The following is a 26,894-nucleotide window of genomic DNA, read 5'->3' on the forward strand; positions in this document are numbered from 1 at the left end:
ATATGTAATAATACACATTAAACTTTTTAATTTTTTTAATTAACGGATAAAATAAACTGCACAGGTATAACTGCTTCCTCTGAGATATATTGCTGAATATATTGATTTTTTTCATATTCTTGTAGTACTTCTCTAATATTAGAGAATGTGAAGTCCTTCATCAGCCTGATAATAAGCAGACATCTTAGGGTTTGGTTTGTGAAGCCTTTTATATTTCAGCCGGTTTCAGTGGGAAGGACTCATCTGTCTGCAGCATGGACAATGTAGTCCTACATGTATAACGAGGTGCAGATAAAATCCTTGTCTATGTCATACAGTGATGGGTCTGGTCATCCAGAGCAGGAGATGCTGATACTTGCCAGGAGATTCTGACCAGGGATCTACTCCCCCACCCCAAGCCGTACGCACAGGAGTCAAGAGACCCCAGTTTTGGGTTGCCTCTGTGTGGGGTCCTCATATTGGGGATCTGCTTCTGTTTTTCCTGGAAATAAATTTTGCTGGACTTCTGTGGGTATGGCTTGGAAGGATGAATTGGTCGGGGTGTGAGCACTTGGGAACTTTCAGAAAATATCTATTTCCACTAGGACCTCACCTGCTTTCCATGTTTCCATGCTTCAATGTGATGTTACTGTGTATGGTATATGTCTTTGTGTCTGCCCTTCTCTCTGTCTGCCATGTTCTCGTTTCTGCTCTGTAACGCTGCCTCCACTAGTCCGAGCTTCTCCATATCAGCGCACAATGTAATAAGAGTTTTTCCTTGTGCATAATTTCACTTTTTGCCTGCTTCTTGTGGTTTTGCTGCACTCTCATCAGTCACTTCTCTTTCCTCTCCTCCGGTCCCCTCTTCTTCCCCCAACTCTCCTGTCTTTTCTGTCTTCTTTTTTAAAGCCATGAGGAGCCGATCCATTGGGGACAGTGCCCTGCCATCAGCCTCTATCCGCAGCGCTAAAAGTGCACCTGTCCTGATCCATCCTTCCAAACCCCTTCTGCCTGATATTGTGCTCACTCTGCTTTCCGATGAGCTGTCAGGTAGTGGCCCCTCTGTCTGCCCCCCCTTCCCACTGTCTGCAGCCCCCCCGTAGTCACACAGAAAGAACAAGGCACTGCACTGTGTGTTAAAGAGAAGTGTGACCTCGACGCGCTCCTTCCCTCTGTGCATGCTCGTGGATATCAGACATTCTCAAAGTCACGGACTGTCAGCCGAATAAGAGTTCATCTAATAGTTACTCTATCTAATGTGTATAGGGGCTTAACAGACTGTGAACAAGTTCATTTCTAGCTAAATAGCGGAAATATTTCCAAGATGAATACCTGAGAAATAGCAAACCACAGTGTTTATAAAGAAAATCCATAAAACCGCACACACCCGAGTCACCAATTCCCATAATGAAGGCTTGCAGGGGTTAATATTTTGCCTACAGGCGATGATAAATGGTGACTTGTGTCATACGCAGCGTCTTTTGAGAATGTCTGATCCGCACTATTGACAATGCTGGTTCTGCACTAACTTGCCATGTTGACTCTGTATTTATGACCTGGTCTTGCTAACTTTTTTTTCTTCAAGCTGTTGCGTTGTGAGCACAAGGTCTGTCTCCCTTCATGTTACAGAATGGCTTCATTTCACTTCTGGCAACTTCACTGTGATTTATTTTTATGCTGTACTAGTTTGCATAACTTCAGAAAGATTTTCCTTAAAGTGCATGTGTCATCCTAACACAATGAGCCTAAAGAGTTGACACAGTGAGAACTCAGAGCACCGTTCATTAAAGTTTACGTGACTGAACACTTGTGAATCCTCACATCACATGCTTTTGGCCACATTTCGACTAGACATGCACAGCCTCTCTCAATGCAAGTGTATTGAGTGATGCTGGAAATAGTCTAGTCGGAATGTGGCCCAGATTATGCATATTGCATACTTACGGTCACATGACTCACATAGAATGACTGCAGACGTGTAGTTTAAGGCTGGGCAACCCCTTCAACCCTCTTAAACCCCTTCAACCCTCTTAAGATCAAGGGTGGTGATTGATGCTTCTGCTAAAACACAGAATTGGTAAGCTGGGCACTGCTTGGTTTCTGGCTGAGAAGACTGTACACCTGCTGTGCCATTGGCTACATTGTCTGAGGGCAGTGGAAGTTAAAACCGGTTATTTAAAGGGGAACTCCGCTACTGTAAAGGCTAAACTTAATGGGCCTATTAAAAAGAAAATTTACTATCCTCTTGGATCTGTTCTTGCCACTCCACTGCAATTCGTACTGTGTCTCTTGCAAGTTCACAGACATCAATATCCTAAGGTGGGGCATCATGTGACCACTGCAGCCAGTTTATTTGTGCATGGACAGATTGGCTGCAGTCGATCGAACAACCCCCATGGAAGTTTGATGCCTGTGGTCAAGCAGAGAGAGCACAGTATGGAGTGTGGAGGTTCGGCTCCAATTCCGGGGATGTCTGTGTTTTTTGCACTACCTTGGGCACATTAAGATTAACTTTCATACTCACAGAAAATAACTTTTTATGCTTTGGAACAAGTAAAAAATCATTGTTTAGTTTTTCTCCAAATCTAGTGAATCTACTGCTGTTTTTCTTCATTAGTAGGAGTCACCAAACATTTCCCATTAGGTATCAATAAAAGGCCTACAATGCAAATTTGCTTGTATTATTTAAGTTAAAGGGAATCTGTCAACAGGTATTTGATATGTAACATAAGAGCAGCATGCTACAGGGGCTGACACCCTGATTCCAGCGATGTGTCGCTTGCTGGACTGCTTACTATCATCTTGATAAAATCCTTGTTTCTCCTTCGCCTCATTGGGGTACACAGGACCATGAGTGGCTCGGAGAAAAGGATTTTATGGTGAGTACACAAAAATCCCTGTTTCTCCTTTGCCTCATTGGGGAACACAGGACCGTGAGTGACTCTGAGAAAAGGATTTTACGGTGAGTACACAAAAATCCCTGTTTTCGGCTGCAGATCTAGCAGTGATAAAATGCTGAGCTCTGTATAACCCCGCCATCACCACTGATTGGCTGCTTTTTGTATACACTGGGCATAGGCAGAAAGCTGCCAATCAGTGGTGTGGGTGGAGTTATACAGAGCAGTTGACTACAAGGCATGAGATACCTGGTCCTGTAGTGATAATCTCCTGCAGATAAAACACTGATTTTATTTATTTATTTTTAAATAGCAACACAAAGCCCAGTAAGTGACATAGTGCTGGAATCAGGGTCTCTGCCGCTGTCCACTGAACCTAATAATAAGTTGACACTTCCCATAGAGATAATTTCTCAACAGTCACAGCATTACTAAGGGTAGGTGTCTATTGTCAAGTTGTAGGCTAATAATTGATTGAGACAGCCATACTCCTCCCCTCTGCTTAGTGACGTCTACACAGGACATAAAGCATGCCCACAACACTCTCCCATAGAAGTCAGTCAGTAATAACCTGATGTTTATGTGGCTTCTCTAAAGCTCATCTCAAAACTGCAGTTGCTAGCACAACAAAGGGTATCAATATATATAAAAAGAATATGGTTTTACATCTTTTATTATGTGAGCTGCCTGCAGGGTGGGTTGAACAGACTTTTCTGCTTGGGGTATATTTCTATATAGAGCCCATTATGGATCCCTTACATAGAGAACACACTGTGCATCTGATCCTAAATGGTCTGAAAACGATTAACACCAATGTAAATACCAGCAGTGTCAAGTTCTCTCCCTTTGCATGCTGACATCTTGTATAACAACCTGCAAACTAACGTTCTGCTTCCCCAGTCCTGATTATTGACCCCCATCTTCTAGATGACCTGCAGTGTCGGCCCTGTATTGTACTGATGGCCTGTGTATAAAGAAGCCAAACTTTTTGAACTTGTTTGTTTTCCATATTTTTTTCTTCCTAATCCTAAGGCTGTGTGCCCACGTTGAACTTTCTATGCGTTTCCGCCGCGTTTTTGCCACAGCGGAAACGCTTAAAAAACGCTAATAAAACACATCCCCGTGGAATCCTATGGGATTCCGCAGTTGCTGTGCCCATGCTGCGGATTTTACCACTGCGGAATCGCATAGCGGTAAAATCTGCAGCATGTCCATTATTTCTGCGGAATCGCGGCGATTTCACCGCCATAGGATTACATTGAAACGCTCACTTTACGCATGCGGCTATGCCCACCATGCGTAAAGTGAGCGCTTCATGTGAGGATGGTACCCAGGGTCTGGAGGAGAGGAGACTCCATGCCCTGGGTAGCATATACCTGTGAAAAATAGAATTAAAATAAAAAATAGTGATATACTCGCCTTCTAATGGCCCCCGGAGCTCTCCCGCCTCTCAGACACGCTGCCAACAATTTCCGTTCCCAGGGATGCATTGCGCATATCACCTGACATTACGTTGCGGTCTCGCGAACGTAACGTCACAAAGGTCCTTCACGCAAAGCATCCCTGGGAACAGAACGTGTCAGGAGCGCCACTGAGGAGATAGGGGGCCGTCGGAAGGTGAGAATAACCATACTTTTTATTTTTTGTTATTATTTTTAACATCCTATCTTTTGCTGCAAAACGCTTGTGTTTTGCGGGAAAGCGGATGCGAATTCCGCGTGCGTTTTACCTGCGGCAGGGAGTTGCAGAAAGGCTGCGGACATTTCCGCAGCATTTCTGCAACGTGGGCACTTAGCCTAATTCTTTTATCACAACACCTTTTTGACTTCTTTCTACACAGGTTCAAGAAAGGGGTTTTTATTAAAGGGGTTGTTTTTTTTACTTAAATGCACGTATTTGGGGTTAAAAATCATTTTTTGAAATTGTGTTCATTAAAAATGTAGCACCGTTTAGCTTTTATTGGCTCTTTGTTTACTTGCACATTGAATATAATTTCATAAATTGACTCTGAGGAGCTGAAAAAAAAGACAAAGCAATTACAGACTCACCATCAGTCCATTATATCGCCTCACTGATGGATTGTCCGTTAACTCGTTTTTGCAATCAGCAATAGTGCAATTCAGAGGCTATGAAAGGTAAGCAGTGCAAAATTTATAACAAAGCCTTTTTGCAGAAATGATTTTTAGCCCCAATTGCATGCATTTAAGTAAAAACAAAAAAGTGATCAACAACCCCATTAAATAGTTAAACTTGGCTGTACATGTAAAAGCTACTTACAGTGTTTAATTTTTCTTTCGTCTGATAGAAATGGAAGATGCACCCGTCCATCCACGCGTCCCTCGAGTAAGGCATTATTCTCAGAGTGAAGAGATGCCTACGGAGACATTTGGAGGTGCCAAAGAAGAGATGCCAACGTTGCCTCGCAGCAGCAGCACATCTGACATCTTGGGGCCCATTGCAGCCGAGAGAGTGAAAGGTGCAGTGTCAGGTGCAGAGCAATCGTCCCCTCCGACTCTGGACCCCCCTTGTGCTAACACACACTGTCAGGAGGCACCCCTAACGCAGGCGGATGGCAGTATATACGATCACCTTTGCCAGCTGACTGGCTCAGCTGAACTGACAGATGCAGAGATTGAGCAGGGCTGGTACGAGGACTTAGAGGGAGGAGACATTTTGCCTTGTTTACGGGGTCTTTTAAAAGAGCAAATCACACAAGGGGATGGGATGGTAAAAAGTAAGGTCAGGTCTACTAGTGTGGACCATAAAACTGAACACCTTGATGAGCCCGAGCTGTGCGGTAAAGGAGACGGTCATACCATGTTATCCGATGGGCTCCAGGTGGACAGTAGTGTAGGGGTAGAAGGGCATATGGCTAGGAGATCGGGGGGGCTCAAGGTACCTGGTAGGTCAAGGGATGTTCATGTGAGGATACAGGCCGACGGAGAGGTAACTGAAAGTAGGACTGTCTTGGATCAAGGTGACCGGAGGAAAGGTCTGTTTAGGCAAGCTGCAGCGGAGGACGATGAGGTTCCAGAACTGCAAACTTCTCAGCCTACTCAGTCATTAGGAGGCGAACATGGGACCAACATAAAGAACTTGTGTGAGTCTGTCACGCACAAGGCCAAAGCGATTCGACGGAAACGGAACAACGTGCAGGTCTCTTTCCGTCCTTCCACCGAGGCTGTGCTTTTCTACAATTCTATGGAGAACAAGGATGCCCATTGGAAAGCCAGGCTGCGGAAGTTAAGCGGCCTGAGTCCAAACTCGCCCTGTGTAGACACCGGGAAGCCTACGGCATATGCTGCCATGGGTGCGGAAAGAGTAGTGTCAGGAGTTAGCCCAACGGGTATCGACCAAAATTATGTCCCCTACCCTCCCTCACATAAGGAACCTAGCCGCACCCGGCCACGGTCTAACAGTCAAGAGAGAGCCTCTTCTCATGCGTCTTTAGGAGGCGTCTATAAATCTGTTGTTCATGCTCTCTCAAAACCTAAGGCCAGCGTGTCCCTGCAGAAGCAGCAAAGGACGGCAGCCGAGGCTCCACTGCGGGACCTGTACGGTCATGTAATGGGCTATTTTGGAAGGAAGGCAGCAGGTGAGATCCTCCAGCCCCGGGACGTGTTCCCAAAGATGCGACACCTGTTTGGCTTTGTATTGCAGACGAAAAACCCAGCTGCCAGCAATCAGGAGCTTCTTTTTGGGGATGACTTGCCGCTTATACCTCACCCATGCCTTGTTGACACCCTCTGTGGGATCTTTGCATGTGACTCCCCCTGTGGCTGATATAACCTATAAAGTGTTGTACCCCTCTACATTTTTCAGCAACTCTGCTTTCTGTACTCACTCCCTTCCCGGCTACTTGGTAGTCGAGGATCACTTCTAATAAGTGTCTTGTCCTGCAGACGTCTCGTTTTATGTGTAACTACCACTGGAGACATGGATCACTGGGAAATCTGTTTATTCGGGTACTTACCAATCTCCACCTGTCCAGGTATCACCAGTAATGGTACGATGCAGCGATATCCCACTGACTGCAGGGTCGTAAAAGGGGTATTCTGGCTTCAGCAAAAAGTTTCATTGTTTTTTTATTATAAACCTTTTTTTTACTATACTTTTGAGCTCTTTGTATTCTACACAGTAGAAAATGATTTTTATTTTGCAAAAGTGTTTTAAGGGAATCTGTCAGCACTCGCCTTCGTCCCAAATTGTGTATATGGTCATGTTGCTCTCTGAAATGTAATGCCATCCACACCTTTTAATTATGCAATCTGTCACTCCCTGATTGAAAAATCACTGTTTTAATCCATATGCAAATGAGGCTTGCGTGCTCTGGGCGTGATCAGAGCACTTCCCAAGCCTGGCTGTATTTAAAGTCCCACTTTCCTCTGCTTTACTGACAGCTCACCAGTTTGACTATTAGTTTGACTATGCAGGCAGTGGTGTGTCAGTCAAGCTGAAGTAGGTGGCTCTAGAAAGGGAATAGAGTCAGCGGCTTGGGTGATTTGATCACCCCCAGAGCACTTCTGCTTAATTTGCATATGAATTAAAACGGCTATTTTTTTTCGGCCAGGGAGCATAAATAAAGGATGCATGACATCCATCAGTGAGTAATATGACCAGATAAACAGTTTGGGGCTGTAGACCTGCTGACAAATTCTCTTTAAAAAAAAAAAATCATTGTAAAAATGTTAAAAAATATATATTTTCTGGAGTCATTATATCCCTAAATTAGTCCATTTTTTTTAGCACCAGTCAGTGGTGAATGAAAGTAAAAAATTCTCTTTTTAATTCATACTGAACTTGAATGGTGATATGTGAACAGGTATCACAGTCACACGAGGAGGCCTGCTCCCATCTCAGTAGGCAACTGCATAATACCAGGATATGTCGTCACGAGCATGCTCGGGTGATCTCCGAGTATTTTGGAGTTCTCGGAGATTTAGTGTTTGTCGATGTAGCTGCATGATTTACAGCTGCTAGCCAGTCTGAATGCATGTGTGGAATTCCTAACAAACAGGCAACCCCCACGTGTTTTCAAGCTGGCTAGTAGCCATAAATCATGCAGCTGCAGTCAACAAACACTAAATCTCCGAGCACGCCAAAATACACAGAGGACACAAGCATGCTCGGGAAAACCCGAGCAACGAGTATACTTGCTCATCACTAGTCATCACTTAAAGGATTGTCCCATTTCAGAAAACTTTGGGGTATAAACTTTGTTAGTTTTAAGAAAAATCCTCTTAGTACAACTTCCCTTTCCCAGATCCAGCACAGCCTCCGCCACTTCCCCAGAAGTTTGCCTACATGTCTGACTTCATGTTGACAGCACTGCAGCTAATGACAGGTATGGTAGGCTCTGCCCATGTAGATGGCACGAGCAGCTGAGCTTACTGGTTGACTGCAGCACTGTCTACATGACGTCAGTGCTACAGATAAACAACAAAGGTGGCACCCGAGCGCCTGTGCTGAACCCAGGGAGGGTAAGTAATACTTTTTTTTTTAAATTACGAAAGCTTATACCCAAAAGTTTTCTGTAAGTGGAAAACCCCTTTAATGATTGTGGGTGGGTCCAACCTTTGGGATCTCCACCGTTCCTGAGAACAGAGGGGTCTTTTCTGTGTCCCCAGCTCCCTGACTGTTCAGGTAGCTGCATCTGGCACCATTTGATTGGACACAGAAGGAAAGGAAAAATGATGGAGAAGCCATGTTGAAGCAGCACCTCTTTTCTCTCATTTGGGGGTTCCACAGGTCTGACCCTTAGTAGTCATTCATTAAGTGATGTTAAACCCTTACTAAGATGAGACCATCCCTTTAACATGTGTGACCTCTGAGCACAATTTTACAGTTGTAGAATGTGTACAGTTACATTACATGGAAGTTTGTGATTCATTACATTAATTGTCTTGTGCTGATCTCCAGCTATAACCTGTATTAGAGGCTAGAGCTGCATTTCACAATTCTGCAGGCTGCAGAGCTGATATCGTCTAGCTAGCATTCTCGCTGACTCTCTGCCTATGTCATTGGCGTCTTGGTAGGCGTCCCAATCTATCGGTAATCTTCCATTGACCAAAGGCTTGGTCTGTTTCCAGTGCTGATCAGCATATTGGGAATGTGGCTGTGAGCGGTAATACAGGTTATACTCCGGAGCAGCAATCATAAGTAATGTTTTTATATTTTCTATAGATCACATCTACGTATACCTGTAAAATGGCTCCAAAGTAACTGTGCCAATGACTACATTGTTGCAATGTGTTTGTGCTTTTGTAGTGTTTGTAATTCGTGCTTTCACATAGGGAGCAGTCAAGCTTTTTTCTGTGTCAGGCTAATAAGATAGTTTATTAATCAACGGTGCCAGCAAGTGTTAGGGCCAAAGTAAGGCAGTACACGACAGTCAATCGGCTATGTGCATGACGATCATCAGTTGTTTTTAATGGCCTATTCAGACTGAATAATAGCCCTTCTGTATGATTGTTCTGTATGCCAAGCATCTTATCACATCACATGTGCTGCCGAAAACAATGATTTAAAAAATCATCGCACCTGTCAAATGAGCGTTTTGGTCCTTCCTAAGCAGCCTAGGAACACTAATTCTCTGATCACCAGCCCATCTAAATGGGCCTTAACATTTAGGCTTGGGCCACACGGCGACATTTGTCGCTCGACAGCAATTCTCAGAAAAGTCATAAACACCTGTGTGCCTTGCTGTTGCTTAACTATTTGATTGCTGTAAGAATAAACAGCCAAGTTATGACAAATCGCATGACATTTGCAACATGCATCAAAGCCTATGGCAAGTGACAGAATATCAGTCCTCTCTATTGTTTACCAATGTTGCTACTCAATTATGTGGGTGATTATGTACTATATATACAGGCTAAAAATAATGTGCATGAACCCCGTCATTGCATAACTTCTCCAGAAGTGGCCATGCTCCTACCTCACGTGCCGTAAACCACATTACCATACAGCAGTGCCGTTTACTTTGACTTGGCCGTTTCACTTTTAATCCAGTTCCTAATACTACGGGTTGTCCTCTCCTGGTAATACAGCCTAATCATTGTATCATTCATGATCTGTGCTTGCTGTGATTGGAAACCTCCATGATTGGTCTGCATCTCTGGTCCGTTCTCCTAACATGGCCACAATTTGTTTCCGAACTTGACCCTAGAAACCCGCCCCCTTATGATTTTAAAGGGATATATATCACCTATCCATAGGGCAAGTGATAAATATCCTGACCATTGGGACCACCACAAGAAAAAGGATCCATATTCCAATACGTGGACTGCCCAAGAGCCTCCTGACATGACCTCAGTAGCCTCATAGGCACATATGACGCTCACCTGTGGCTTCTGCCGTCGTATCCAGGACTTATGAAACGGTTGCGGGCAGACGTCGCAGCATTAGATATGACAAGTTGCCATGAACTTTTCAACTGATATCACGTTGCCATCCTTACCCTTGTTACTACCACGTGTTGCTAGTATTGAAGCGGCGTGTCATGTAACATGGCTGGCACCAGTGTCTTCCGAGCATATGCTTTGTGTGTCTCTGGGAATGCTGGTATCTGGGATAAAATACATCGATTATCTGCTCACTGCACGAGCCCTAAGGAGATCTGTCACCTAAAAATATCAGGTGTTATTTGTTTTGTTTTTTGAGTAGTATATAATGCAGTGATCCTATATTGTCAGGAAGATCTGCTGACCCATCCACCATGTCCTCACCTCCTCCCCTCGCTAATCACAGCCCCCTGCATGGAGGTCCTTATCCTGTGCTAGGGATGAGCGCATATATCACTGGTGGTACAATCAGAATATCACGTGTAGATCAGTGGGAAAAGGCCATAATTTATTTCATGTTAATTATAAACAGCAAAAAAAGGATAACTTATAAATAATTAATAGGAAGTACTTTGTAGCACCTGAGGCTCCTGTGTCCACTACACAACGGCCAGCATCGGGGAACACCCTGACCTACACTTTGCTCCTCTGTCTTTATGGGAGCAGTGCAGTGTCACCATTTTGTTTGCATTGCTGCTGCATGTAGAGAACTTGAAACAATGGGAAAGATGCAAGTTCACAGTTGTGGGGGTTTTTCTTTATTTTTTTATTTCTCGCTCACCCTTCTCTCTTTTATCACCTTTTTTCTGTTTCTAGCACTCTCTTCCTTGTTTTTTTTTTACTCTGGCTATTTTACCATCTCTCTCTCCCTTCCTTTCTATTTTTCCATTTTCACTTTCATTCTTCCACTTTTTTCTCTATTTATACTCTTTTTTTTTACTCTTTCCTTTCTCTTTATTTTTTCTTACACTTTCTTACTCTTACTGTTTTCCTCTTAATTGCTTTCTTTTTCTCTCTCATCCCCCTCATTCTCCCTTTTTCTCTTTTTTTCCAATTTTCTTCCATTCTTTCTCTATATTTCTTTTTTCTATTATATGCTCATTTCTTTCCTTCCTTTTTTCTTTCCTTCCTTCCTTTCTTTCCTTCCCTCCTTATTTTTTCCCTTTTTCTTTCTCTTTATTCTTTTCTTTTCCTCACTATCTTTCCTTGTTATTTTTTCTCTTTTGATATCTTTCTTTCCAATCCTTCTTTCTCTATAGTTCTCTTTTCTATTGTTACATTCCTTCCTTTTCTTTCTTATTTCTTTCCTTTCATCTTTTTTCTTTTTTTTTTTTCTATTTTTCACTATACTTCCTTATTTTCCTTGTTATTTTTTTTCTCTTTTGCTAACTCTTTACCTCTCTGTCTTTGTCTCTTTCTCTCACTCTCTGTCTCTCTCTTTGTCTCTCTCTCTGTCTCTCTCTCCATATTATGGTTGATATCCTGTGACTTAAGTAGTTTTGTATGTAATGTATATAGGCATGAGGTGAGCTTCCTGACACATAGAGGACATGGTCCATGTGATTGCGTTCCCACAACCCTTGTTTGAGTGAGGCTAAGATCCTTCTCTGACCGAATAACCCTACTGCACTGAATGGTCCAGTTGTCCTTATCGGTTTGGCTATCCGTGCACCGTGTCTCTTGACCTCTGGACTTAAGAAGTTGACTTAACCAATACAGTATCTTGTCCCAACAAGAATGACCTCCAGAAATGGCTGACCAGCTATATGGTTTTCTTGGTAGAACTGGTATGTAACAATATAATTTTTGGTTATTCTCATTTCCTATAGAGGATCTGTTTGGAAAAACAGGAGAAGATGAGCCCATTGGGCAGATGTTTCTTTTATATGAAGTGGTCCTTTCCTCCTCCTGTAACCTGCCAGCTCTGCTTCAAAAAATGACCTTGCTTTTAGAATTCCACCCAGATTCCACTAACTGCTTCCTGCTGAAACCTGCAAAGTGTTTCAGAAACGACTAATCCCAAGCACACTATCGGCTCTGCCCCCTAGTGAAACCCCCTCTGTACTCGCATGCTGCACCTTCTAATCCGCCTATTCCCTTTACCTACCCCAATACATCCTTGCTTGTTTTCGCCCTAGGGCTGAGCGTAATGCACAAAAGCCATGATTTCATTTTTTTATTGTTTGCCTTGTAGCCACCAAAGAAGACTTAGCTCCACAGATAAGTTCCCTGAACAGTGAGATCAACTCCAGCTCCAACATCCCAGATCTAATGGATGAGTTCATAGCCGAAAGGCTGAGGTCTGGCGCAGTTCCCGTAAGAATCAAATTTGGTTTCTCATCAGTATAAAGTGTCTGATTTCAGCAATTATCTAGTTACTCTTTTTTCTTTTTATTGTTTTCAAGAATATGACGAGAAGAGGTAGTAGTCCCGGCAGCCTCGAGGTTCCTAAAGACTTGCCTGACCCACTAAATAAACATGGCCAAATGCTTCCTGCCGATGATCCAGGGGTCCCATCCGAGTGGACCTCTCCGGCGAGTGCCGCCAGCAGCGACCTTCAAAGCTCAGACAGTCACTCCGACTCTTTCAATGCTTTTCAGTATGATGGGAGGAAATTTGAAGGAGAAGGTAGATAAACAAGAAAAGCTGTGTAATAAAGGCGATGACAAGGACCAGCTCCAGATCATAGCTTTTCCATGTCTTTTAGCTGGATTCCCATTTGGCAGCGATTCTGCAGTTCACACCACAGAGGCCGATGCCGTGTCTGTACAGCTGAGTACAGAAGAACCAGAGGTTGTAAGCCTGACTACTCTCCATATTGACTCCGAAACCAGCAGTCTTAATCAGCAGACCCTGTGTGCAGACGTGCTGGTCACCGCAGGTAATCCCACAGTGCCGTGAGAAGTCATTCTCCGCTTTTTAGCTCTCATTACACATTACTCTGTCGCCTCATTGGGGGACACAGAACCATGGGTGTTATGCTGCTGTCCACTAGGAGGCCACACTATGCATAATCTGAAAAAGATTAACTATGGCTCCTCCTCTGCAGTATACACCCCTGGACGGCGTCAGCCTTCTCCAGTTTTTGCTTAGTGTCGCATAGGAGGCACACCTAAAGATTTTTTCCCTTTTTTTCCGTTTTTTTTCCTGACGGACTACAAATGAAGAAAAGTGGGTCTCCTGCGAGACCCCCGGCATGGCTCCTTCCTCGGCCCCTATTATAGGGTGCTCGGTTGAAGTTGAGGTGGCTATTCCCCATGTCGCTCCTTCCCCAGTCCCTCGGGTACTGGTTCGAAGTCGAGATCCCCCTCCTTCCCCAATTCCCTTGGGTTCTGGGATGAGATCGAGGCAAGGATGAAGCCCCCTGATGGTGACAGCAGCACCCTCCCTAATCCCCCTCTGGGGGCATTAGGTTGAGACCCCCTCAGGTAGGGCCTGAACAAGGCAGCATTCTGCGGCTCCAAAGCCAGGGACCTCCAGCCCAGCTGCGGGCTCCTGTAGGGGCCGGGGGAGAGTGCACGCAGGCATAGCACACACAGACACAGGGCTCCTGTGCCCCTGTCTCTGCGGCAGCACCAGCTCCATAGCGCTTCAGGGGGACCCCTCACAGGGCGCCGCTCCTGTTACTAGCCCCACTGCTATCCTGCCTTTAGATCCGGGGGGTCTGGTTCAGACCCGACCCCCTCCCGGACATCCGCGCCGGCCTGGAGCCCTTCTGGGCATCAGACTTCAAATGTAGACCGCGGCTTCAGCCTAGCTGAAGCCGCCGCCTCCTCCCCGCCCCCCGGATGACAAATATGACACCTTACAGTGACATAGAAGGGGCGGATCGAGACAGAAAGGGCGCGTTTTTACATAGCTCTGCGTGCCCTTTTCAGCTCTCCGCTCCCCTTCCTCCTCGTCCTCTCAGCGGCCATTTCTGGGTCAGAATTGCTGCAGGAGAAGGCATTGTGACATCAGCAGCACGTCAGCCAGTCTCCGGGGGGCACAGGACTGTGACTCTACGGCGCTGGACCTAGGGGCACACTGGTGGGGTAAGATCACAGCTGGGTTTTCTTACTCGGCTGTGAATCCATATTCCCTATAAGGCTCCCCTATAGGTTTCCTCTGCATAGCCACCCCTGTAGGGCCCTCTGCATAGCCAGCCCTTCTGCACTCGGTGCACTATGCCGGGCTCAAGGTACAAGAGAACCAGGCAGGACTGCTTTTATGCATTCTGCACAGCCTGTAAAACCACTCTCCCCAGTGGCAGCATGTACCCGCACTGCCGGGATTGTATCCAAAATACTGGGTCAGAACCCCAAGAGGCTCCTACCAATGCTTCAGCATCTGCTACCACGCCGAAATGGGCTACTCAAATGTCGCAGTCTGTGATGCAGTCCATAGATAACCTGACCTCCACATTACTGCAGGCTCTGCAGGGTCATGTCTCGGCTATGAGCGTTACCCAGCAAAGGGACAGCTCCACTCAGGGACAGGCCGTTTCTGGCTCTCCCAGACGTAAGCGGACCCACAGGTCGCGTTCATCTGCGTCATCCCATAGCACACGGTCATCCCCCTCTAGGGAGAGACACTGTAGTTCCAGGTCACCTAGACCGTCCCCTACTAGGGACAGACAACACAGATCTCCACAGCGATCCCCGACCACAGGAGACCTCCGCCCCAGTTTGCCCACCAGGGAACGCCTCAGCGATACGCTGGATTTGGAAGGCACTGTGACTCCGACTCAGACAACGAAACGGAGAGGTCTCTGGTCCCCGGTACCCCTAGCAATGCAGCGCTAGTTGAGGACATTATCTCTTCCATCCATCGGGTGCTGGACATTTCGGATCCATCCCCGGAAGCCCCAGAACACAAGATTTGCTTTGAAGGTGTTCTGAAACCGCCTAAGGTCTTCTCTAATCACCCGCAATTTCAGGCAATACTAAGCAGTTTTCGCAGCCCGAGAAGAAATTCACCAATCGCAAATATTTGGAGGCAAGGTACCCTTTCCCACAGAAGGACACCAAGGGGTGGACAGATCCTCCCGTAGTGGACCCTCTAGTCTCTAAGCTAGCAGCACAGACCCTCCTGTCACTGCCAGATAGCTCAACCCTTAGAGACGCAGCAGACCGGCAGGTGGAACGCATGGCTCGTTCAATTTTCGAAGCGGCAGGGGCCTCCATGGCTCCCGCGTTCACTTCAGTCTGGGCGGCCAAAGCCATTCTGGCTTGGGCCAAAAATTTGCAGGATGGCCTCCAAGCTTACAATCCTGAGCTGTCGGACCAAGCGGTTCAAATAGCAGTGGTAGCAGATTACATGCTTCATGCAGCTCTGGATTCCGCAAGAGGTGTAGCTGGAATAGCATCAAACGCCATCATAATCCAGCGTATCCTTTGGCTACGGGAATGGAAAGCGGATGCGGCCTCGAAAAAGTCCCTCACACACCTCCCGTACCTCAGTGGGTGACTTTTCGGTGAAAAGTTGGACACAATGATATCCAATGCCACTGGGGGGAAGAGTACCTCTCTCCCTCAACTAAAACCTAAACGCACATTCAAAAGGCGTAACCAAACACGATTCCGATCCTTTCGGAATTCTTCAGGCTGGTCCATCTCGCATCCAGCACAAAATCGTAACCGCTCTCCATGCAGGGACAGCCTACGGGCGGCGCAGAGGCCAGAAAGGACCTGGCAGCCGAAAGCAGGCCAGGCAAAGCCCAAAGGAGGAAAACCTCAGACTTTCTCCTCATCATGACTCACGAACTCTGAAAGACCCATAGGCGGACGACTTTTACTCTTTCTGCAAGTCTGGCTGCCTAATACAGAAGACAGGTGGGTCAGGGAAATAGTGTCTTCCAGATACAAGATAGAGTTCACTTCCAGCCTACCGAACCGGTTCTTCCTCTCTGTTCCCCCAAAACCGCCAGACAAGGCTCGTGCCTTCCGCCACACGGTTTCCTCCCTCCTTCAAGCAGGAGTCATAGTACCGGTTCCCGCAACCGGGCGCTTCCGAGGGTTCTACTCCAATCTATTTGTAGTCCCCAAAAAAGGAGGCAGCATACGGCCCTTACTGGCCCTGAAACAACTCAACAAATATGTTCGTCATTTCCGCTTGGAGTCCCTTCGGTCCATCATTGCGTCCATGGAGCAGGGAGAATTTCTCGCCTCCATATACATACAGGACGCATACCTGCACATACCGACTGCTCCCGCCCATCAGAGATTTCTCAGGTTCGCTATCGACCAGGATCACTAACAGTTCGTGGCTCTCCCGTTCGGACTCGCCACGGCTCCCAGGACGTTTACAAAAATCATGGCAGCTACCATGGACGTTCTACACTCCAGAGTCATAGTAATCGTTCCATACATGGACGACCTTCTTATCAAGGCTCCCACCTTCAAGCACTGCGAGGTCAGCGTTTCAATCACAATCAACACTCTGAGTTGCCTGGGCTGGTTAGTCAACTTGCAAAAGTCATCGACTACCCCGAGTCAGTCTCTGACATTCCTGGGGATGCTATTCGACACCTCCAGAGGTCTGGTGCTCCTTCCCAGGGACAAGGCACTGGCTCTCCGTCTGGGAGTTAGTATACTCCTCCGCAATCCCCCCCGATCTCTCCGGTTTGCCATGAGAGTCCTTGGCAGGATGGCAGCAGCAATGGAGGCGGTACCATTTGCCCAGTTTCACCTCAGACCCCTTCAACTAGCCACCCTCAAGTCCTGGGACAGGAATCCTTTCTCCCTCGACAGGGAGTTCCGGCTAACATCGAAAACCAGAAGGTCCCTGCACTGGTGGCTCAAGCCAACCTCGCTTGCAAGGGGAAAATCCTTTCTCTCAGGTCAATGGAAGGTTCTGACCACTGACGCAAGCCTGACAGGATGGGGTGCGGTGCACCTACATCACATGGCACAAGGCAAGTGGTCAACACTGGAACCGACCATGCCCATCAACGTCCTGGAGATTCGGGCCATCTTCCTGGCACTGAGAGCCTTTCATCACTTGCTGGCAGCCTCATATCAGAATACAGTCGGACAATGCCACGGCGGTGGCTTATGTGAATCACCAAGGCGGAACCCGCAGTACCCAGGCGATGAGGGAAGTGGCACATATCCTCCACTGGGCGGAAGACACGAGGTTGGTACTCTCTGCTGCCCACATTCCGGGTGTGGACAATTGGGAAGCCGACTTCCTCAGCAGACAAGGAATGGACTCGGGGAAGTGGTCTCTCCATCCCGAAATTTTTCACCAGATCTGCCGTCGCTGGGTTACCCCGGATGTGGACCTAATGGCATCCCATCTCAATGCCAAGGTCTCCAACTTCATGGCCAGGACACGCGATCCGCGGTCGCTCGGAGCAGATGCCCTGGTTCAGGACTGGACTCAGTTCCAGCTTCTGTACATTTTTCCACCTCTCCCTCTGATCTCCAGAGTCGTGAGGAAGATGAAACAAGAGGGAGTTCCAACCATCCTGATCGCGCCAGACTGGCCCAGACATACATGGTACGCCAACATTGTACAACTTACAGCAGACGCCCCCTGGCGTCTCCCCGACCGTCCCGATCTTCTGTCACAAGGCCCGTTCTACCTCCAGAACTCAGGGGCTCTCAATTTGACGGCGTGGCCCTTGAGACCTGGGTTCTAACCCAGGCAGGGCTCTCATCGGACGTCATTAAGACCATGATCGGCACGGAAGCCAGCCTCCGCCAAGATTTATTATCGTACCTGCAGAGCTTTCTTTACCTGGTGCGAATCTCACGGCCAGATTCCACTCCCTTATTCCCTCCCAAAGGTACTTGGTTTTCTTCAATCGGGCCTGGACGCCAGGCTATCCCTAGGCTCACTTAAGAGCCAGGTGTCAGCGCTCTCAGTGCTTTTCCAGAGGCGCATTGCTAACAAGCCACAAGTAAGGAATTTACTCCAAGGAGTTTCCCGATTATTGCAGGCACCACCTTTCGAACCCCTTAAGGAAGTCCCACTCCGCATTCTATCAAAGAAGGTGGTTTTTCTGGTGGCAATCACCTCGCTTTGCAGGGTGTCGGAATTGTCAGCACTCTCCTGCAGACGGCCCTTCCTAGCCTTTCACCAGGACAAGGTGGTTTCCCGTACAGTCCCATCCTTCCGAAGGTTGTGTCCAACTTCCACCTCAATGAGGAAATTTCACTGCCATCCCTTTGCCCTGTTCCGGTTCATAGAGTGGAGAAGGCTCTGCATACGCTTGACCTCGTCAAGGCATTGCGTATATACGTGGCTAGGACTGCGCCCTTCCGGAAGTCTGATTCCCTTTTCCTTCTTCCGGAAGGCGTTCGCAAGGGTCTGCCGGCTTCCAAAGCTACCCTTGCCAGGTGGATCAAGTCCACCATACAAGAGACTTACCGCCTTAACAATTCTCCTCTTCCGGCCGGTATCACGGCACACTCTACACGGGCGGTGGGGGCCTCCTGGGCCATTCGGCACCAGGCTTCGGCACAACAGGTGTGTAAGGCGGCCACTTGGACTAGCCTACACACGTTTACTAAACACTACATAGTTCATACCCAGTCCTCAGCAGACGCGAGCCTGGGTAGACGGGTTCTGCAGGCGGCGGTGCCCCAAGTTTACGGACCTGTCAGCACAATATTCGTCCATTGCTTCCCACCCAGGGACTGCTTTGGGACGCCCCCATGGTTCTGTGTCCCCCAATGAGGCAACAGAGTAAAGGAGATTTTTGTGTACTCACCGTAAAATCTTTCTCTTAGCCTCTAATTGGGGGACACAGCTCCCACCCTGTTGCCCTTACGGGCCGTTGTTATGGTTGAGTTCTCATATTGTTCTTTGAGCTCGTACATAGTGGCCTTCTTACAGGCATGGTTATTTTGTTTCTGTTATGTTCCTCCTAATGCTTTTGCACAAAACTGGAGAAGGCTGACGCCGTCCAGGGGTGTATACTGCAGAGGAGGAGCCATAGTTAATCTTTTTCAGATTATGCATAGTGTCGCCTCCTAGTGGACAGCAGCATAACACCCATAGTTCTGTGTCCCCCAATTAGAGGCTAAGAGAAAGAGATTTTACGGTGAGTACACAAAAATCTCCTTTTTGTGGACTTTCCGTATTACTGTATTTTTCGGACTATAGGACGCACCTTACCATTAGGCGCACCCCAGGTTTAGACAGCCGAAAATAGGAAGAACATTTTTCATATTAATTGAAACTTCCCTGACAATGTAAATTGGAGGGGTCATTATCACTAATTGTAATGTACTAGGGTAGAATAGGGAGGTAATACATCTATTGTTAGTGTCTCTCTGCAGTGTTATGCACACAACACAGCTCTGCTACATGTACATATAGACATACAGCTCGCTACATGCACATATAGACACACAGCTCTGCTACATAAATAATAATCTTTATATAGCGATAACATTTACCACAGCGCTTTACTGTTTGCACACATTATCATCACTGTCCCCGATGGGGCTCATAATCTAAATTCCCTATCAGTATGTTTTTGGAATGTCGGAGGAAACCGGAATACCCAGAGGAAACCCACATAAACACAGAGAGAACTTCTTGCAGATGTTTTCCTTTGTTGGAATTGAACCCAGGACTCCAGCGCTGCAAGGCTGCAGTGCTAACCACTGAGCCATCATGCTGCCCATATAGCCACATGCACATATAGACACACAGCTCTGCTACATGCACATATCGACAAACAGCTCTGCTACATGCATGTATAGACACAGCTCTGCTACATGAACATATAAACACAACTCTGCTACATGAACATATAGACAGCTCTGCTACATGCACATATAGACAGGCAGCTCTGCTAAATATTCAGATATAGACACACAGCTCTTCTACATGTACATATAGACACAGTGTAATGAATGGAAGCGGAGGCAGAGATGGTGAAGTTCACATTCATTTTTATTTTTTAAGTGGAACCTCGGGACCACGGTCTGGGGGGCTCCGAAGGGGGCGTGACAAGTAAGCCCCGGGCACCCGTAGTAAAGCTCCTCAGGCAGGGCCAAAATGGAATACCCGGAGGACACAGGTGCTACCTCCAGTTAGACCCCGAACACGTGGCAGCTGTCCCAGAGGGACCAAAAGGGATAACAAAGGTTACAGCAGAGTCCGTAATGCGCTGGGTCCTGGATCCGGTTAGTTGGTAAGGAGTCTGTTCCAGTGAACTTCACACAGTCCTTGGACTCGGATGGCTGTAGGCGGAACGGGATGGCTTAGGCCCAGATGGTTGCTGATATAACCAGGTAACACAGGATACTGATATGCTGTGGAAACAGAGCATTAGACAATGCACAGAGACTGCAGATGCAGCGCAGACATTTTAGCATGAGAACCGGATGTAGCAATGATAGATACTCGTTGCTCCGGCGCTCTCCCTATGGAGGAGAGGCCAGAAATAGCAGCCAGTGAGCTGCCATTGGTTAATTGTATTTTTTTATTAATGCGTGCCACCCCTTTAAGAAGGCAAGAGAGCCGGCGGGCATGCCCTAATAGTCTTAGCTACAGATCTCCTCACAGGGCGCCAGGAGGCAGGAGGGAGGAAAGAACGCTGAGCAGCAGCATGAGATCCAGAGGGGACCGGCTGCTGCCTATGTGAGGCTCGAGGTGAGTGCCCAGAACGGAGAGCAGCGGCAGGCCTGAACGCAGCGCCAGGCCGGGGGCCAGGTGTAACAGCGGCAGACCTGGACACAGCGCCAGGACGGGGACCGGGTGTAACAGTATCCCCCTCTTTACACCCTCTCTTCTTGATGACTGCGTAGAACCGTTTAAGGAGGAGAGGAGCCTGGATGTTCTCCCTAGGCTCCCAAGATCTCCCCTCATGACCAAAACCCTTCCAGTCCACCAGGTAGTAGGTCTTACCCCTTACTTTTTTTACGGCCAGGATATGTTTTACCTCAAAAACATCATCCTCCGAGACGGTCAGGAGTGGTACCTGGATCCTTAAAGAAGGGACTCAAAACTACTGGTTTGAGGAGAGAAACATGAAAGGAGTTAGGCACACGTAGAGAAGCGGGCAACTTCAGTTTGTACGAGACTGGATTGATCTGTCTCAAGATCTCAAATGGTCCGATGAACCAGGGACCCAATTTGTAGGATGGCATCTTTAACCGGATGTACTTCGAAGAGAGCCATACCTTGTCTCCAGTGCGAAAGATAGGTGCATCCAAACGTCTCTTGTCCGCATACCTTTTCATACGCTGGGAGGCTTTCTCCAGAGCAGTTTTGGTATCCCTCCAGACCTTAGAGAAATCTTCGGAGAAGGTATCGGCAGCTGGAACGCCAGATGATCCGGAGATGGGAAGAGGTACTCCGGGTTGCAATCCGAAGACAATCTGAAAGGGAGACTTTCCAGAAGATTCACTTACTTGATTGTTGTAAGAAAATTCGGCCCAGGACAGTAAGTCTACCCAGTCGTCATGATGGGCGTTAACAAAGTGACGCAGGAATCCAGCCAGGATTTGATTTGTACATTGGACTGGGGATGGTACGCTGAGGAAAAATCCAGTTCAATTCTTACCAGTTTACAAACTGCTCTCCAGAATCTTGAGGTGAACTGGACTCCTCTGTCGGACACGATTTGGAGAGGGAAACCATGGAGAAGGAAGATGTGTCGAATGAACAGGTCCGCCAACTCAGGAGCAGTTGGAAGACCAGGTAGTGGAACGAAGTGAGCCATTTTAGAGAAGCGATCCACCACTACCCACACCACAGAACAGCCAGATGAGACCGGGAGATCTGTGATGAAGTCCATCGTGATATGTTGCCAGGGAGCAGACGGAATTGGAAGAGGCTGAAGCCTACCTGCGGGTAGATGCTTGGCCATCTTGTTACGAGCACAGGAAGGGCAGGCTGTGACGTACTTCAGAATGTCCTTAGCCATGGCAGGCCACCAGTAGTACCGGGAGATGAGTGGAAGAGTCTTTCTCTGGCCGGTGTGCCCAGCCAACTTGGACGAGTTACCCCACCGAAGAACACGAGTACGCTCAGAAGCTGACACGAAAGTCTTCCCGGGAGGCAGCCGGGCAAGATCAGTAGAAGCGACCGTGACTAACCTTGAGGGTTCAATGATGTGCTGCGGTTCTTCTTGATCGGGAGGTAGAAAGGCTCTGGAAAGTGCGTCTGCTTTGACATTTTTGTCAGCTGGGCGAAAATTAAGAACAAAGTTAAAATGAGCAAAAAACAAAGCCCAGCGGGCTTGACGAGGATTCAGCCTTTGTGCAGTTTGGAGGTAAGCAAGGTTCTTGTGACTGGCGTATACGACTACCTGATGAAGAGCTCCTTCTAGAAGATGCCTCCACTCCTGCAGAGCCAATTTGATAGCCAACAATTCCCGATCCCCAACAGAATAATTCCTCTCTGCGGAAGAAAAAACCTTGGGAAAAAAACCACAGGAATGCATTCACCCGGAGGACGATTTCTGGGTTAGTACGGCTCCCGCACCTACTGAAGAGGCATCGACCTCAAGAAAAAATTGTTCATTGGAGTTAGGACGATGAAGAACAGGTGCAACTGCAAAGGCCTTTTTGAGAGAAACAAAGTCCTCCTCAGCCTCAGGAGGCCAATCCTTCGGATTTGTACCTTTCCGGGTTAGAGCTGAGATGGGCGCCACTCGGGTGGAGAAGTTAGGAATGAATTGCCTGTAGTAGTTGGCGAAGCCCAGGAATCGCTGTATGGCCTTCAACCCAGATGGATGAGGCCACTTGAGTACAGCCGATAACTTCTCCTGATCCATTTTTAATCTTGTGGAGGAAACAGTGTAACCGAGGAAAGGCAAAGAAGATTGTTCAAAGAGGCACTTTTCAAACTTGGCGTACAGTCTGTTCTCCCTGAGCCTCTGTTAGACCAGGCGCACTTGTCTGCGATGCGAGACCAAGTCAGTAGAAAAAATCAGAATGTCATCTAGGTAGACAACAACACAGGTGTAAAGCAGATCCCTGAAAATGTCATTGACGAACTCTTGGAAAACAGCGGGTGCATTGCTTAGCCCAAACGGCATTATCAGGTACTCGTAGTGGCCATCACGGGTGTTGAAGACTGTTTTCCATTTGTCTCCATCTCTGTTTCGGAGCAAATTGTAAGCACCTCTGAGATCCAGTTTGGTGAAGATCCTGGCCCCTCGGAGATGGTCAAACAGTTCTGAAATTAGAGGCAAAGGGTACCTGTTTTTTACCGTGATCTGGTTCAGCCCTCGGTAGTCGATACAGGGCCGCAGGGATCCGTCCATTTTCTTCATGAAGAAGAAGCCAGCTCCTGCCGGTGACGATGATTTTCGAATAAACCCTCTGGCCAAGTTCTCCTGGATGTAGTTCAACATAGCCTGAGTCTCTGCCTGGGAAAGAGGGTAAACTCCCACGGGGAGGAGATGTTCCAGGAAGAAGGTCTGTTGGACAGTCATACGACCTGTGGGGAGGAAGTTTTTCAGCCTCCTTTTTCCCGAAGACATCCGAGAAGGACCAGTAAGCGGATGGTAATCCAGGCAGGGTAGCAGGTTGGACCGGGGGTGAAGTTGGTTCAATCCGGGTTAAACAACGGTCCGAGCAGGAATCTCCCCAACGTAGAATTTCGCCTGTTCTCCAATTAAGGACTGGTTCATGTTTCTGAAACCAAGGCAAACCTAGAAGCAAGGGGTGAGACAAACCAGGGTACACATAAAAACGGATTCTTTCAGAATGCATAAGACCTACCCGGAGTTCCACTGGCTCAGTCTGGAACTGGACGGGTTCGGTCAGAGGCTGGCCATCGACCGTGGTTACTCACAACGGGTTGGGAAGAGCCTGAACTGGTAAGTGGTAGCGATCCACAAGCGTCTGCAGGATAAAGCATCCGGCGGCTCCGGAGTCCAACAGACAGAGTCCAGAAAATTTAATTGCTCAGCAGGTCACGGAGACTGAGATCTGCAACAAAGGAGAGGAACGTTCTCTACCTAGGATGGCCTCTCCTACCGAGCCTAGGCACAGGAGTTTTCCGACTTCTTTGGACAGGAGCAGATCAGGTGTTCGGAACTACCACAGTACAGACAGCTTCAGTCTTTGCGACGCGCCTCCTGGCGGCGGCTGGCCAGACTTACTCGATCTACCTCCATAACTTCAGGAGAAGAGGATGAGGTAGACGTTTTGGAAGAATTAGAGTCCTGGTGGTAGGACCTCCTGTCACGCTTAATCTCCATAGAACGCTCCTGAAAACGCAGGTCAATCCGGGTCGCCAAGGAAATCAGGTCATCCAAGATGGTAGGCCTGTCCCGTCCCACCAGCTCATCCTTAATTTTTCCACATAGGCCCTCCCAGAAGGTAGCCAGCAAGGTCTCATCGTTCCAGGATAGCTCAGACGAGAGGGTGCGGAACTGAACAGCATACTGAGCCACCGTGAGGGTTCCTTGGCGTAAGCGAAGCAGGGCAGAAGCGGTCGACGTGACCCGGCCGGGTTCATCAAACGTCCTCCGAAAAGTCTCTAGGAAAGATTGAAGATCATTAACCAGCGGGTCTCCTCTTTCCCATAACGGATTTAACCAGGCGAGAGCCTCTCCTGCTAGATGTGACATAATGAAGCCCACTTTGGCACGGTCAGAAGTAAACATATGCCCCAAGATTTCGAAGTGCAGGGTACACTGATTGAGAAAACCCCGACACTGAGTGGGATCACCTTGAAAGCGGGTAGGAGCCGCCAGGTGGGGGCCCTTGCTTGTCATGACAGCAGGTACCTGGGTGTTGCTAGATGAATCAGGAGCAGCCGGGTTCTGCAGGGAATCCATGCGGGTGGACAGGTTACGTAGATACGTCGTGATCTTATCCTGTTGATCTCTTAAACGGGTCACCTCTTGGTACAACTCCAACGTCGGAGGCCTCTGGGGTCCGGCAGATTCCATGGCCGGAGCAATCTGTAACGAATGGAAGCGGAGGCAGAGATGGTGAAGTTCACATTCGTTTTTATTTTTTAAGTGGAACCTCGGGACCACGGTCCGGGGGGCTCCGAAGGGGGCGTGACTAGTGAGCCCCGGGCACCCGTAGTAAAGCCCCTCAGGCAGGGCCAGAATGGAATACCCGGAGGACACAGGTGCTGCCTCCAGTTAGACCCCAAACACGTGGCAGCTGTCCCAGAGGGACCAAAAGGGATAACAAAAGTTACAGCAGAGTCCGTAAAGCGCTGGGTCCTGGATCTGGTTAGTTGGTAAGGAGTCGGTTCCAGTGACCTTAACTCAGTCCTTGGACTCGGATGGCTTTAGGCAGAACGGGATGGCTTAGGCCCAGATGGTTGCTGATATAACCAGGTAACACAGGATACTGATATGCTGTGGAAACAGAGCATTAGACAATGCACAGAGACTGCAGATGCAGCGCAGACAGGTTAGCATGAGAACAGGATGTAGCAATGATAGATACTCGTTGCTCCGGCTCTCTCCCTATGGAGGAGAGGCCAGAAATAGCAGCCAGTGAGCTGCCATTGGTTAATTGTATTTTTTGAATAATGCGCGCCACCCCTTTAAGAAAGCAAGAGAGCCGGCGGGCGTGCCATAATAGTCTTAGCTACAGATCTCCTCACAGGGCGCCAGGAGTCGGAGGCAGGAGGGAGGACAGAACGCTGAGCAGCAGCATGAGATCCAGAGGGGACTGGCTACTGCCTATGTGAGGCTCGAGGTGAGTGCCCAGAACAGAGAGCAGCGGCAGGCCTGGACGCAGCGCCAGGACAGGGACCGGGTGTAACACACAGCTCTGCTACATGCACATATAGACACAGCTCTGCTACATGAACATATGGACACACAATTCTGCTACATGAACATAAAGACACAGCTTTGCTACATGCACATATAGACAGACAGCTCTGCTAAATATGCACATATAGACACACAGCTCTGCTACATATACACATAATGACACATCAAGCTCTACTCCATTTGCACATACAGCTCAACTACATATGCATATAGAGACACACACACAGCCCTGCTACATATGCACATATAGGCACACACAGTTCTGCTACATATGCACATTGAGAGACACAGCTCTGCTGAATGCACATTTATATACACACAGCTCTGCTACATACACAGAGAATATACAACCCCAGGCAAAAATTATGGAATCACCGGCCTTGGAGGATGTTCATTCAGTTGTTTTAATTTTGTAGAAAAAAAGCAGACCACAGACATGGCACAAAACTAAAGTCAATTCAAATGGCAACTTTCTGGCTTTAAGAAACACCAAAATAAATCAAGAACAAAAAATATGGTAGTCAGTAATGGTTACTTTTTTAAACCAAGCATAGGGAAAAAATTATGGAATCACTGTAAATTTTCATTCCCAAAACTAACACCTACATCAAATTAGATCTGCTTGTTAGTCTGCATCTAAAAAGGAGTGCTTACACCTTGGAGAGATGTTGCACCAAGTAGACTGACATGAATCATGGCTCCAACACGACAGATGTCAATTGAAACAATGGAGAAGATTATAAAACTCTTAAAAGAGGGTATGTCATCCCGCAATGTTGCAAAAGATGTTGGTTGTTCACAACATCTTTTGCAACATTGCGTGATGATGTACCCTCTTTTAAGAGTTTTATAATCTCCATTGTTTCAATTGACATCTCTCGTGTTGGAGCCATGATTCATGTCAGTCTACTTGGTGCAACATCTCTCCAAGGTGTAAGCACTCCTTTTTAGATGCAGACTAACAAGCAGATCTAA

General features: G+C 47.6%; 1 protein-coding gene across 5 annotated transcripts in view; it reads left to right on the plus strand.

Annotated features, from left to right (window-relative positions):
- Positions 1-26,894, plus strand: part of RALGAPA1 (Ral GTPase activating protein catalytic subunit alpha 1) — a 448,263-nt gene that overhangs the window by 162,038 nt on the left and 259,331 nt on the right. For 2 of the 5 annotated variants that reach the window (XM_073554210.1, XM_073554211.1), the window contains exons 17-20: positions 5,182-6,471; positions 12,414-12,535; positions 12,625-12,847; positions 12,927-13,100. In XM_073554210.1, the coding sequence (XP_073410311.1) occupies positions 5,182-6,471; positions 12,414-12,535; positions 12,625-12,847; positions 12,927-13,100 (1,809 nt within the window). Of the gene's footprint in view, positions 1-888; positions 1,030-5,181; positions 6,472-12,413; positions 12,536-12,624; positions 12,848-12,926; positions 13,101-26,894 lie in introns of all 5 variants that reach the window. The other 3 variants (XM_073554214.1, XM_073554212.1, XM_073554213.1) reach the window with 3 other exon arrangements.

This window comes from Dendrobates tinctorius, unplaced genomic scaffold (genome assembly GCF_039654945.1).
Source record: "Dendrobates tinctorius isolate UK_male_01 unplaced genomic scaffold, ASM3965494v1 ptg000208l, whole genome shotgun sequence".
Taxonomy (NCBI): Eukaryota; Metazoa; Chordata; class Amphibia; order Anura; family Dendrobatidae; genus Dendrobates; species Dendrobates tinctorius.